Raw genomic sequence first — 15,100 nt, 5'->3', positions numbered from 1 at the left:
TATTGCATACATATCTATAACTTTGTAATGGAATGTTCTCTGATGTATTGAACAGATAAACTTATTTCAATAATTTTTTTTTCCTTACGAAAGAAAACACGTTACAGAGATGTAAAAATACGCATATTTAGTATACATTTTTTCAATAGACATAATATTTTAATATGTTTTTACCATATACATAATTGTAACAAGAGAAATATAATATGAAACCATATTGGTGGATAAAGTGTAACATAAGGGCATGATTGGCTATTTGTTTCAATAAGTGGTTCACTTAAAAAGTTCACACACTTTAATTTCAATATTAACATAGACCTTGAAAACTGCAGATTTTATTGCAGTTACCGATATATATATCATAAACTTAAAAGACGGACTGTTACAATTGAAACAATATCTCACAATTTTTTTAAAAAATGCTTCAGGTTAGGATGATGTATACTATTGTGACGAATTTGGTTTGGAGAATTAATAAATCATACCTACACGGTAACCACGATACGAAAACAAACAAAATATTTCGTTCAGTTAAAAATTATTAATATAGAATTTAAATAGTAGATTATCGTGGTGAATTTTAAAAAAAAATTAATAAAATACGAGATCCTGCAAGAAGGCAGAAGGTATAGAAGACAGATGGTATGTTAATAATCTATGTTGCTGAGAGAATATGGCGACATGTATAACATCTCATGTTTCATACAATATAAGCAGTATCGTATGACACTTCTGCAGTAGGTACTTTTGAAAAGACAAGATTTTTAAATAAAATGTTTACCCTAAATACGAAATTCAATATGTTATGCAGATTTGGAGTAAGATGAAGGAAAAAAATGAAGTCTCTTGTTATAGGTTATAAATGTTCTAATATTTTATTGTTAATACCAAAACAATATAAATGAATATTTCATGAAAAACCATTTATATTAGGTTAAATTGATTAACATCAAGGTTCCACACACAGATAACCGGGTCTTCAGAAAAATTAGAGACATGCCTTTACGATAATTGAGAATCAAAGGAATCAAATTACTCATTACTATGGGGAAGTTTTATGATTCCCTACGTATTTTAAAGAGAATTAAAAATTCAAGAATTGTGATAGCCATCTGTTTGGCTAAATCTTCTTAATTGTGTCTATTTAGATGTTTGATAAAGTTTTCAGATCAGGCGTGTAAAAGGAGCTTATTTTTAATGCCGGCAGTTGTAGCCTTCACATAAGTTCATTTTGTAAATCTATGAATTACAATACAGTGATTCATTGTTTAGTAATCATTATTCTGCAGTTCATATTGTCAAAAGAAATAATTACTTCAGCATAAAAATTGCATTTTAAAAAAAATTATATATGCTTCAATAAAAAAAATTACCTTTTTAGCAAATATTGTTTCCAATTACTTTTTGTCGCATAAGCAAATTTTATGTCTCTTTAAATTTTACTAATTTATATCAATTAATACATATCAAAGGAAAAAATTAAAATAGTCGTTTCCGAAATAAAATATATTAAGAAATTATTTGCTAAAAACATTTTGATATTCTCGCAGATATATGGATTTCTTCCAAAAGAAACGAATGAAAATATATTTAAACATACGTTTAAAAAAAATCAAAAATTTTTCAAGGTAAGACGACGATCGCTAAATCGATGATTAGATTTGATATTTATAACTGTTTAAACTACGAAATTAATGACACTAAGCATGCATTGGAAAAGAACATGAAGTTCTACCGAATTATTATAGCTAAAGGTAAAGATGATGACATTGAGTTTTCATTTTATTAAAAATTATTTGGATACTTATTTTTCCACAATTATTAAAGATGCTTGTATATACGATCTAATACATTTTACTCATTCCTTACTAGCATGGAATGTCTTATACTTCGGAAAATTAATGAAAAAAAACTTAATTTAAATCAAGTCACTTGAAATGACTCACTTCTTTAAAAGTGCATTAAAGATAATAATTATGAAACCTTAAGAACTAAATTATTTAACTTTCTTTAATCCATTTTAATTTGTTGAAAAAATCGTCTGCTATAAATGTATAAATTTACCTTTCCGCCGCAGTAACCAAGAAGGAAATTATTCTACATTTTCGTTCGCATCTGTTGCTGTTGACACATAATTACATTGTCACGGTTATCCGAACTCATTTAAATCAAATTAGGTGTACGCCAAATGCAAATTCAAATAAAAGACCTAAAAGCACATAGAAGCAAGGATACAAGACGTACTGCTTTCTGAGTAAAATGCAAAAAGTAAAATGCGTAAATCCTTCAAATGTCTGCTATTTTAGGAAGATTCTTCTAAAAAGTGCTCAGTTGACAAATGAAGAGAATTAATTAAGCTGGTTGGTTTACCTATTAAGTAACTAAGTTGCAGACAAAACGTAAGAAGATAGAATAAATTATAAAGAAAATGTGTTAGAAACAATAGTTCCCAAAGTCAGTTGAACTTGGAAGGTACAAGATACGGTAAGTATTCTAGTATCTCTGTTGTTGTGTATAATTTACATGAAGTATGTAATATTACTTGAAAGTATGCACTCGGCACATTTAGTGAAACGATAAGTGGCTTTTTAAAGTTCTTCTGTAATAAATAGTAGTAATTTTTATTGAGCACTCTAATATTATGAATTGTAATAGTATGAAGATAATTTGAGTGTGCATAATAACACAATGGTAACTAATTTGTCATCATTGACAGAAGAACCCAAATTTAGCATTAGATGCAATAATAGAAAACTTTTCAACCTCAAGACAATCAATTTTAACATTTAATCTATTCTAAATCGAAAATTAAAATTAATTAAGTTGAAAGATTGGTTTTTATGTTTGAATGACTTGTTACCAAGTAAGTGGGTAACTTTTCATTAAAAAACATTAATGCCTCCAAACACTCAGAAAAAGAATTTGGTTGATTTTAACAAATTTTAACTAAATCTCAGGTCAAAATTTTCTTACTCGACGCATCATGTTGGTTCAACCATATCACGTGTTGATTTCATATCTACCTTACCAGAGGAGCTAAAATTTTTCTAACAAAAGGATTAGATCAATTTAGTATTTGATTAGAGCATATTTTTCTGAGTGGTATTATATATGTTCATAAACATAAGATATCATATGCATAGCAATCTATATCCTTCAAAGAGGAAAGACAATGAGCAGGTATACTTAAGCAGGTTAAAGATTATAATTAATTCCTTATACGCTTTTGATATGCATCAAATTAATTAAAAGTAATTAAGTCCTTTGAACTTCTCAATATGTTGCGAATGTTTGAGAAATATATATATAATATTCGAAATGCTTGGTTTTTTATTGACTTCAAACAAGTATTCAAACAAGCATTGATTGAGGACATATGTCACTTGTAATAACTTGCTTTATAATAAAACCTACTAACTTTCGTCAGAACGATGCTCGCAAACACTTGTGCTAACTTAACTTGAAGAATAAATTTCAGTTCATTTAAAATGACTAACGTCACACTTGTCCTGTTTCTTTACCAACACATCATTCAATAATCGATGATATAAGAAATCATAATGTTATATGTTATCCAAATTATTGTCAACCTTAAAACAATCAAGCCGTTCTCATACATATCTCATATATATAATATCATATGTCATTATAATACAATATGGTGTAATTTAATATATATATAACATATATATATAACATATACCTTATACGAGTACATACCTTATATTGTGCAAGTAACCATCTCTTTAATGAATTCAAAAATAATAATATATGTTAAGAATATACTTCAACAATCAAGATATTATTGAAACAAAAACTCATTACAAATGCCAACACAGACATATCATATAACCATCTACGTTTTGATCGTGTGATTCGGAGCATTCTTTTTGCAAAGTTATTCTTTTGCTTTTTCTTCGGATTTATTTAATTTTTTATTGTACATATGAAAATATATAAGGGAATTGGTAATAGCAGTGTTGATGTTACTGCTACACTACTCTCTATAGCTTATATAAGAAAATCCACCTATATTTTCTGCTTCTTATATCTTCATAATGAATCTTTCACTAATTGATTAATCTTCGGGCAAAATATTTGATGTACGTAGAGCGAAATATCAAAACAAGATAGAATTTTTGTTATATTTACAACCATTTTGATTTCTATTGATTGCAGTAAATAAAACACACAGATAGTGGCGATAGATCTAGATCAGTATAATCTATTTTAGCATAGATGATTGAGCTTTAAAAATTGTTGCAGTAAAAAAACAAGATAGTCGGATAGATCTATAGAGATTATTTTCACTGAAATTGGCTTGTATTCAATTTAGTTACTTGCGTTCCACCAAAAACTGTGCGAAATATTAATGAAAAAGGTATGCATACATTCAGTACTAAAGTTTAGTACTAGAAAGGTACTATGGTAATTGCACCGACGAAATATGTTAATTTAAGGGTGTGAAACTTCTTGCAACCATATTCGCGTTTGAGAGAATGGTGTCCATTTCATTATTATACATCGAATAACTTCTTATTCAAATGTTAAGTTCTTTACGTTCTTTAATTAATTTTGGTTTGAATGAGTTCAAAGCAAGTTTAGTGGTAGTCTGCGATAATAATATGCCAACAAAAACAAAAAAAAAACAAAATATTAAAATGCATCACTTGTGCTCAATAGTGGGTAAAGTAGAAAGACAACAAAGCCTGAATTTTAATCACTGGCACACAATACTAATTAAATATAATCAAACCAACTCAGTTTAACATATATCTGTAAAACTAAAATTTATTTTTAAAATTTTATTTAAAGTTTGTTGAAAGGCAAAGTTTTTCGCTATGAATTTATAATCGAATATAAATTCAGAAAATTCTGTAAATGAAAAATTACACCCGTTTCGAAAATATGCTCGAGATATATATCTTTATTTTAATTCTGTGAGGGGTAATAGAAATTTTTATGAATTATTTAATTTTTTGTAAACAGATATCCAGCCAGTCATAGCCAGTGTAGAAACGATTCGTATCTATTGGACCAATTAGAGTACAATGTTCATTTATTACATAGTTAAATTGTTATTATGCGAGTTAAATTACCGTTAGTAGTAAAATATAGTAGTAATAATATTTAATTATTTTTAGAAAAATAAATTTACAATCAATTGTGTTGCTTTGTAACACTATTGTTGACTTTTAATAACATGCAAGACCTATTAGATACATAACACCTATCAAAGTGATTTATTTTATATTCATTTCATTGTACGTGATCAGATTAGAATGAGATATGCCTTAAATTATGTAATAGTTTTTAAAAACGTAACCCTGTATATTATATTCTACAGCATTTATTCATATTTTATACTACAACAGCATGTAATGCTTTCAAACGATAATATCATATCCCGTATAGTTAATATTATTATATTATATTGTTGAAGTTATTAAATACCAAATAATTAATAATATATTATATATTTTGTATAATTAATTAAACAATAATTTTGATGATATTAATCAGGTATAAAAAGTAGCGTACATACTTTACCTAATTAATAATCATACAAGATGTGGCAGTTGAAAGGTTCGTTATTGATAGTTCCTGTATTTTTATTTTCCTATTGGACAATATGTGGTGGATTGGTAAGTTTTTAAATAAATATAATTTTTGTAATTCAAAGTTAATATAATATAATTTTTTTATTATAGATGAATTCGGATGTAGAATTTATTTCAGTCAAAGGCAGTAGCTCTAATAATGATATTTTTGAAACTAATATGAAATTGGAACGCATCAAAAGAGGAGTGTATGCTCTTTCCGGTTTAATGGATTTCAAAGAAGATACAACCGATGAATGGATGGTTGAAATTGTTGTACTTAAGAGCCGTTATGGTAATAATCCCTATAAGCCAACTGCAATTAAGGCTCCCAAAGATACGTTGCACAATAATATTAATGGTGTTTATAAGCGTTTCTTTATGAATTACACAAGAGAATGTGCACCGAAAGCCCCGCAAATCGTTGGGAAGTTTGTACCACCACTGACGAAGCGTCGCATTCTTTTCACTCGATGTATTGTTACAACGAAATATTTTCCTCCAATGGAACCTGGATATTTCAAGTTTATATCAAAATTTTCTGGCAGAGTAAATGCTAGCTGGGAAGTTTTAGCAAAGTTTTCAAGAGATGGTTTCTTTTAAACTCAAATCAATTTCTTTTAAAACACTCTGAAAGTGGAAATATACGAATATGGAGTGCATTTTTTTCAAAGAAGTGTAAATTTGCAATATTTCTTTATCAAATTAAAATAAAAAATAGTAAGTGATTAACTAGGATTATGTGTATCTGAAAATATTTAACACGAAAACTTCATTTAATAAAGCCTTACTAAAGTAATACCTAAATACCTTAATATCTATAAACTGGATTAATTGAAAATTCCTATAACAATTTATAGTCCAAAAAATGCACTTTCAATTGGTGTTTAACGTCTTTATTGGTGCCACGATCTAATAAATAAGAAAACATGGTATGAAGTAAAGACGTGTGTATTTGATATTATTCAAATCTTTTTCATTGTTTTCTACGCCATTCTTTTTATTTTGCTTATGGTCTATATTTTCTCACTGTGTTTGAAAATAATAATCTTGGGCGTATAAGAATAGAAGTACAAGTAAAGAACTATTTTTTTCCAGTATTTAGTTTGCGTCTGAGAATGATCAATTGTGACAGTTTTGAGACATGATTGCACCACTTCAATAAATGGCATTTGACTATATGATATGAATATGATATGAATTTGCTGTAGTTCGGTTTTTGTACCATCGCTTCTTATTTTATTTTCCTCAGCAGTGAGTTTGCGAAGCTCTATAGTTGGTGCTGAGTTTATTCTATATTATCCGATTTTTAAAAAAGTTTTGTGTAATTATTGGTATGTGCCTTGCTTTCTTAAAACGTTAGTATGATTAAACATTTGGTTAATATTCACGAGATGATAAATAGTTGTATTGTTATTTCTTTTTGCTTTCCACTGGTTGACAGTCTTTTGAAGCTTTCTTCTGTTGTTGAAATAAATATTATACGATCCTCTGCGTTTACAAGATTTCAACAGTTAAAAGGTTCTTTGTTCGGTGCTCATATTCTCAGCTTGACTGTTAATATGCATTAACATACCAAAAACTAATGGGTTCAACTGAGTTAAACAGAAGGATTCCTTACCCTTATTTAAAACTGGATAATTTCGTAAATGTTTCTTAACTTAACAATTTTTCTCACATGCTTGTCGCTTGAATTATGTTTACTATCCCCGAATTGATATTATTCTGTTGCAATGCTTTCCAAGAAATTTTGCTCTATACATATGTCCAAAAATCCCGATTTTAGGTCTATGAAAGTTAGCTTTCTATATATTTTGCCCTTACGTTGTTCAGTAATAATTACCAGAGTTTGTGCATTTTAGGAACAAACATGATATATCTGTACAAAATTTTTCATCTATTAAAGTTAACATGACGTTCACTGGATAACAACCCTTCTGCTCATGATCAATAAAAAGGTACTCATGATCAACGGCGATAAATGCCATGATCATTTATCATGTGATTGCCTGTATTGTGATTGTCCCTACGCTGCATTGACAATTAAAAGCATCACTCTCATAATAGATAGCATATTGAATTTGTATTATTATCCCCTTAAGTACAATTAATTCTTTATATCACAATTTTAATATTACGTTGATTATAGAGAAGTGTAAAACATAACATTTAATTCACGAGGGAAAGAAGTCCTACACTTGTCAAACCCTACCAAGTAGTACAAGAGAGCAATACGATTTAGTTTCTGCAGCAATACGATAATTATGTTAAGATAAAAACTGTGTTACGTGAATATGGATGTGTGTATGACAAGTTTAGACTAAAATATCATTAATCAAAGTGATGTATATAAATTTGATGATTTTATTGAAATTTTCAAAATATGTATAGAAGTTCACCTCGGGACGCACAGGAAGATATGCTGATCTACGGTCCATCATCAGTTAAAAGATAAATAAATGATAATAATTCTAGTATAGTTAAAGCAGGGCTAAGCCCACCAGCCACAGAAGAGTAAAAGTGCGCAATAGCACTAACTCAAACCACAACAACAACAACAATATAGAAAATTACATATTTTTTGCTGACATTGAAATAAAATATAAAAAACATTGCTTAAATACCTTCAATTGTATTCCTGTATTTATAATAAGTTGACTGAAACTTCTTTTTGATAAACTTGTCTAAAAAATATTTTCTTAAATTTCAAAATATATTATTTTAAAAAAAACACGTCTATATTTATTTGACACATGCAGCTGTGATATTTATTTCATTGTTATTTGATTTCAAACTTCCACTTGTTGTCATGGATTGTCTTTGATACTATGCTTTGCTATGGTTAATGCTATTGTTCTCTGAAAGAAAAGCGAAAAGTCGTGAACTTAAATTCGCAAGGAGCATCATTTAACAGAAGGTCCTTGCCAGGCATCGGCATCGGCATTGCCATTGTAGTGTGAATGTGGATGCTGAATGAAGAAATAAAATTGTTTCGATTTGACATTTTTGCTTGTGTTAACTTTGTTAAATTTAGTTAACCTTATTTTGATACTTTAACCTCTGTAAGGAGAGTTCAAGATTACTTTGTATAGTGTGAACATGCAGTTAGAATGCCAAATCGAAGTCAACTACACACTTATTTTCTTTTCTATTAATGTGATTATATACTTGTATTAAGCCTTATTTATTGTAGATATGGAAAAGTTTAGTAAGATTACAAGGTCAACGAAAAATAACACTATTATGGCTTAAGTGGCCTTTAGACATCAACGCGCGTTGACAAACACACGAAGTCTTCTCTCTCCATTACACATTAAATTTACCAACAATTTTTTAAACACGCCTCCAGCAAAGAATGCAAAATTTGTTCACTCATCAGTATTAAAGCAATCGCTGAAGTGTCGACAGCGGCTGCTATGCGTAATTTCCTTACGAAAAATGATGTTTTACATTTAATTTATAATTTTATTTTATATATTTATATTTATTTTTATGATTTCAATTTATATATTTATTTTTATTTATATTATATTTTATATAATTTAATTTTTTTTTTTGGTATTTTTTAGTATTTTTTGTATTTTTATTTTATTTTAAATTTTCCGTAGGTGTACAATGCAATTAATATTTAAAACAAAATTTTTATTGTAATTTAATGTTTGGTTATTTTTTTTAGCCCAAGGTTATTAATATTTTAATTCTTCTTAATAAAATGTTTTGGAAATTAAAAAATTTTACCTAGGTAGAAAATACAAATATTTAAAATTAAATTCATTCATATTTGCAAAGCATCGCATGCTAACGACAAATCATGCGTGCATTTAAACGATGTTTACGCTTCCATTTCTCAAAATAAATAAAATTTTGCATGCCGACCAAATCCGACTGTATATGCAAAAACACGAGCATGTTTGAAGAAATATCAAAATTTTTTGATTTTCGTCAACACATTTCTTAAAATTTCAATTGTTACTATTACACAAACAAATTTCGCATTTCACAAAGTAGGAGAAAAGTAGGAGAAAAAAATTCTCATGTGAGAGCGATTTTTTAGTATATTTGTTGTTTTATCTGGGGCGTGTTTAAAAAATTTTTTAAAAATTGTTTGTGTAATGGCAAGCGCGCGTTGACAACGAACGTTGCTGTCTAATGGGCCCTTTAGATAAAATGATTTACTTGAACCTTTCAAGGATTTAATGGAAGGTTTGAAATTAATCTCTCCGATTGTGAAGGCAAGTATATTGTCGTATTTTTTTCTATGACTGTTAATTGAATATAAATTACTAAAAGCACAAAATACTATTGCTCAGATAAGTATTAGTAGTGGTTGGTTATGTAGCCATACGGACTTGTTATAAGTTTTTTGTTAAAAGCAACGCAATATGGATCACAATTTTCTATTGTTAACAATAATATTAGTATATTATGTTTTCACTTCCATTAAAATATAATTTCTTTTCACAAAAAAAAATTTGAATAATAGCCTTGCATACTAAATTACCAATGCAAAATATGAAAGCAGAGTATTTCAACTGCTTTCAAAATTTTTTTTTCTAGAGCATTATATTTTCGCTTTGTGTTTCAATTATACTCATAATTCATTATTTTTCATTCCCAGTTGAAATATACACTGTACATCTGCTATTTTCCATATACGCAAATTAGCATAAATTTTATTTTAAATTGCTTTGCGCCGCACCAAAAAGCCAAACTACTCGCTTTCTATCAAAAATACTCTTACGAATTCCCTAACATAGTTCTTGATAAGAGTGCAAGTACACATCTACCATATATAGTACACATATACATATATGCATATTCATGGTTGTGTATTTTAATTCACATATATTTAAATATAATATGTTTCTATTATGAAACACAAAATATTTTTATCACGTTAAATACATAATAAAATGGAAAATTGTAATTTAACTGAAATGAAAATTACGAAAATCTCTTTCCTGTATCATTTTTCCGCGATTTTAAATACCCTCTCCCATTTTGGTGTTGAGGCGGGGCGGTTTGGTTTTGAGCATTACTAAATGTGCTAACTGACTTCTATGCGGTTTAATTAAACACTTAAGTTGGTAAATAGTTTTATGGGAATAACTAAAATGATAAATGCAAAATGATTGTTATGCTAATGGAGTCAGAGAATTATGGTGGTTGAGGAGCATAATATAGTTCATGGAATATTGTTTTATAAAACGAATTCGTGCGAAGAGTTTGCTATATACTTAAGAATCTTTTTATTCGATATTATAAATGGCACTAAATTATAATAAAATAGAAGCTTTTGTATAGCTAGTTGAAATTTTAATAAGGCCTGAATAAACCATATATATATTTAGAATGAATTCAATAGTAAGAATTATTAATATAATAAGTTTTGCAAATCTTCTTTAAATTTTTGATGTTCATACATATAGTTTAAAATTTCTATTTTTAAAACTGATTGAAAATATATTATGTATAATCACAGTCTATTGATAATTTTTTACAATTATTTCGTTATTATGTTCAGATACACCTTAATTTAGCAAAAATCTTAATGTCATATTCGTTTCAGCGAAATTAAGTTGTTTTTTCCGTAAAAAATCTAGTTTTGAGGTTAGAACGAAATTAAAGAAAATGGCTTTAATTTCGTTTAAACGAAGACTGATATTAAGGGAAATTTTAAATGCAACTATGCGTAAGATAAATTTTAAGCAAAATATAAAGTTAAGATAACGAATAGGTGATATTTTTTTTAAAATAAATGTTAGTGACAGTTGACTTTAATAAAACCGGAAAAGTACTTTGAAAGAAGTGGAAATTTTTAAATTTCAATATAAGAAAAAACTATTGTTATTAACTTTAAATAGAGTGAAAAATAATAATTCACATACTAGAAATCCACTAAAGTAAAACTACTGAATACCATCCTTTATAGTTATAATAATTAACTTTTAAAAGTTAACAAAAAACCTAAAATTTCCTTAATTTAGAGCAGTGTGAACACTTTCGAAATTAACGAAATTTCATTTTACGAAATTAAGGAAATTTGGCTGTCTGAAGATAGTATAATACAAAAATATTCGATATAACTGCGTCAATGTGGCACCTATATTTTGAATACATTAAATAAACATTAAAAATAATGGACTTAACTTAATATACATATTACCTAAAAGCACTTGTTTGCTGGTAGAAATCGGTTTTGGGTCGAAACCCAGTTATCAAAGCTAACTTTATCATATAAAAATAGGCACAACAATGTTCGAACTTTCCCTTCATTTAAAACCTTTTCTTGAATACAGCCCTATAAACAATACTTTATCAATCAGTTTTGATATAAAAATGTCGAAATGACATTTTGTTTTCATTTTCGATGTTACATTTCATTTTCATAGTCCACTTCTGGACTCTCAGGAAGATATGCTGATTTAAGGTCCGTCATCAAATAAAAGGCAAATAAATGATATGATTTCTTAACCTAGTTAAACCCTAGTGTGGGGTAGTGATAAGCCCCCCAGCCATTATAGAGTAAAAGTGCGTAATAGCACTAACTCAAGAACAAGAACAAGAAGATATATTATTAATGCTTAGTTAGCAACATTGCGTGGAAAGTATTGTTTTCAATATAGAGGTTTTTATCGATATTGCAACAACAACAATTTATTTTTATTATTTTAAATTAATTAAATTTTTGGCTGCTCACACAGCTGTATCGAGTATTGTCAAATACCCATCATCAGTGGTCTTGGAATTATTTCTTTCTTGAAAGATTTTTTGAAGATATTCTGGAAATGTAAATAACTTATTGCTTTATATATTTCAAGTATATTTTAAGTATATATACGGTATTTGCATAATATTAAAATTATTTATATATTTTTCAATTCCTAAGCCATGAAACTAAGTTAAATATTTACCACAAAGTGCAAAGCATATAATCATCCTTGCAGCAAATATTTAATAATTTTTTTAAGGTCTGAATATGTGGCAACTTTGTAATTAAAGTAAAACAGAAATGACGGAGGTGTGAAAAGTAGAAAAGCAAATAAAAAAATGAGAAGAAAAACAAAAATAAAAATGGTTTTTGTATAACACATCATTTGGCGTATAAAGGTTGCCACCGTTAAAATGAAATGTGTGTAAAATCGTGGTTTGACTTTCACATACATTTCACCGATCCTTTTTTCCAACTCAAGCAAGCGAACAAACCAAGCCCAAATGAAACGAATTGGTTCCTTTTTAACAGTTGAGCTCATATTGACATAATTATGTTTGCATCAGTGCGAGAAGGCATTTTATGGCCTGACATATGCACTGCCAACTGACCCAAATGTGAGTCTGCCTCCTTCGTATTAATTATAATTATTGCATGTTGACACTGTGCTTGTACGTATTTTGTATTAATTTGACTTTAATTAAAAGCATAAAATTTTATGTTACAAATAATGCAGTCTCTACATTATGAACTTGTCGTGAACTCAATGAGTTGAGACAGTTGGCACGAGAATAAAGATGCGCCGTAGCTTATTTCAATATAAAAATTTTTATTTATAATAAATGATATTGTATTAATTGAAATGTTAAGGTGAAATAATGCTTGAAAATGTAGGCTCTGCATAGCAGAAATTAATATTTTTTATTTTAAATTTATTGTATTTTCATGAAAAGTATTTTTCATTACTTGAACTTTAAAATACCTTTTTATTATATATAATTGTTTAAACTTTTATTCATTGAAATATATGTACCATATATGTCCATATTGTTATAATGTATATCCATATATTTACAAAATTTACGACAGTAAATTTCATATGAGTGTGAATCGCTCCTCTAAATTTAATTAATATTAATTACGAAGCATTTCTCTATATGTTGAATATATATGTTCTAAGTTAAAAATTAAATCAGTATTTAATTTAGATCACAAAAGATCAACTATGGTCGCTGGTACTGCTCTGTTGGGACCTAGTGCCCTACTTATTTCTAGAGCATATACAAACAATATAAAATGAAATAATGAAAACGCAAGGTGCTGGCTAACAGCAGCAAAAATAAGACAATAAGAAACATTACAAAAACAGAAGTTAGTTAAATTTTAGTTAGTATTTTTAGTGCATAAAAATTTTGAATAAAAATTCTCAGTAAAGATTTTTAATTTAAAATTGCTATTTTGCATTAAAAAAAATTAAGAGAATTTCTTATTAAACATTTTAAATATTAATATTAAATATTTTTCATTCACTTCTGATAACACAAAAGATAGTGCAACAATAGAACACTTAAGCGAATGAATTAAACTTTCCTTCTCTCCTTTAACTCCTATTGGAGTATAGAGCCTCAACAAAGCAACTCTCTTTTGTACGATTGTGAGCTAATGGCTTGACTTCGCTCCAAGATTTCTCGGTTATTTCAATTTCTTTTAAAATGTGTTCACCACCATCTGGTTTTTGGATGGCAAGATCTTTTGCGGCCTTGAGGGTTCTAGTTCAGGATTTGACGGAAGTTCCCAGAGAGACTCTTACGTAGTGTTATCCATCTTAAAACGCATATGAATGTTATTTGCCAATATTTTACAATCCACACTTACGTTAAGCGCGTCTTCATTGACCGGTATGGTATGCTGTTCTAATATGTCGCTTAGAATTCATGCAAATGTCATTTTAAATAGATCCTTTAATTTTTTCAAATTTATATTAAGTACATACTATCTTGATTTATATATGTAATGTTTTGCAACTGAAATGACTTTATGTCATGTTTCTTCGTATTTTGTTGCAAAAATAAAATACAATTCAAGGTTTAAAATTTGATATATATTCTTGTTAATTTCCAATCGACATGTTCAGTTTATTAGTGTTGAAATGGAAGTTTATATTATTCCGTACAAAAATAGTTCATTAAAAGACTAAACAACAAAAAATAAATGGAAAACTGTAAAAAACTTTAAATAGATTTAATTAAAAATCGATAAATGTGAAGTGCATCTTTTGATATGAACTACAGATAACCACAAAATAAGAAAACGAATTTAAGCGTACAAAAACTTAATTGATGGTTTGCAATTAAATCATTTATTGATAGTTCATTAGTTCGTACACACCTGGAATTATAAATTTATATAAATTTCTTTCACAGTAAGTAAATTGTTCAACAGTGCGTATGAGTAATGCAATTACATGTAAAACAATCTATGCATACCACAAATTATATTTATTTTAATTACACTCATAATTATTTATAAAACAAAATAAATAAATTATTAATAATTTATTTTACTGAATTTGAAATTTTCCAAAAATTGCTTAATTATTCAAAACGCATCGTTGGCCACAAAGATGCAACACCAAATCGCGTTGCTTAAATGGAATATTTGCCGGCAACCACAAAATATGCACCAGAATGTCCAATAAAATAATTATTCTCAATATTTGCACACACTAATAAAAATAAATAAAGAATTTATGTAATCAGTGGCAAATTATGCATATTTTCCGAATGCA

At 27.8% G+C, this 15,100-nt stretch overlaps 1 protein-coding gene across 1 annotated transcript; it reads left to right on the top strand.

Moving 5' to 3' along the window:
* Positions 1-5,570: 5,570 nt before the first annotated feature.
* On the top strand, positions 5,571-6,268 carry LOC119675773. Its single transcript, XM_038086981.1, has 2 exons — positions 5,571-5,645; positions 5,712-6,268. Exons 1-2 carry the CDS (start codon positions 5,571-5,573, stop codon positions 6,201-6,203), a joined length of 567 nt encoding a protein of 188 aa, XP_037942909.1. The 3' UTR covers positions 6,204-6,268.
* The last annotated feature ends 8,832 nt before the right edge of the window (positions 6,269-15,100 follow it).

The sequence above is a fragment of the Teleopsis dalmanni genome, chromosome 2, assembly GCF_002237135.1.
Source record: "Teleopsis dalmanni isolate 2A chromosome 2, ASM223713v2, whole genome shotgun sequence".
In the NCBI taxonomy this organism is placed as follows: Eukaryota; Metazoa; Arthropoda; class Insecta; order Diptera; family Diopsidae; genus Teleopsis; species Teleopsis dalmanni.
Note: the sequence above shows the minus strand (reverse complement) of the source record. Positions and strands in the feature narration are given on the sequence as shown.

Excerpts from the sequence above, each read along its gene's own strand:
- LOC119675773 (XM_038086981.1), top strand. The coding sequence starts at position 5,571 with ATGTGGCAGTTGAAAGGTTCGTTATTGATAGTTCCTGTATTTTTATTT. Across the intron at positions 5,646-5,711 it reads GGACAATATGTGGTGGATTG|ATGAATTCGGATGTAGAATT; the intron begins GTAAGTTTTTAA and ends TTTTTATTATAG.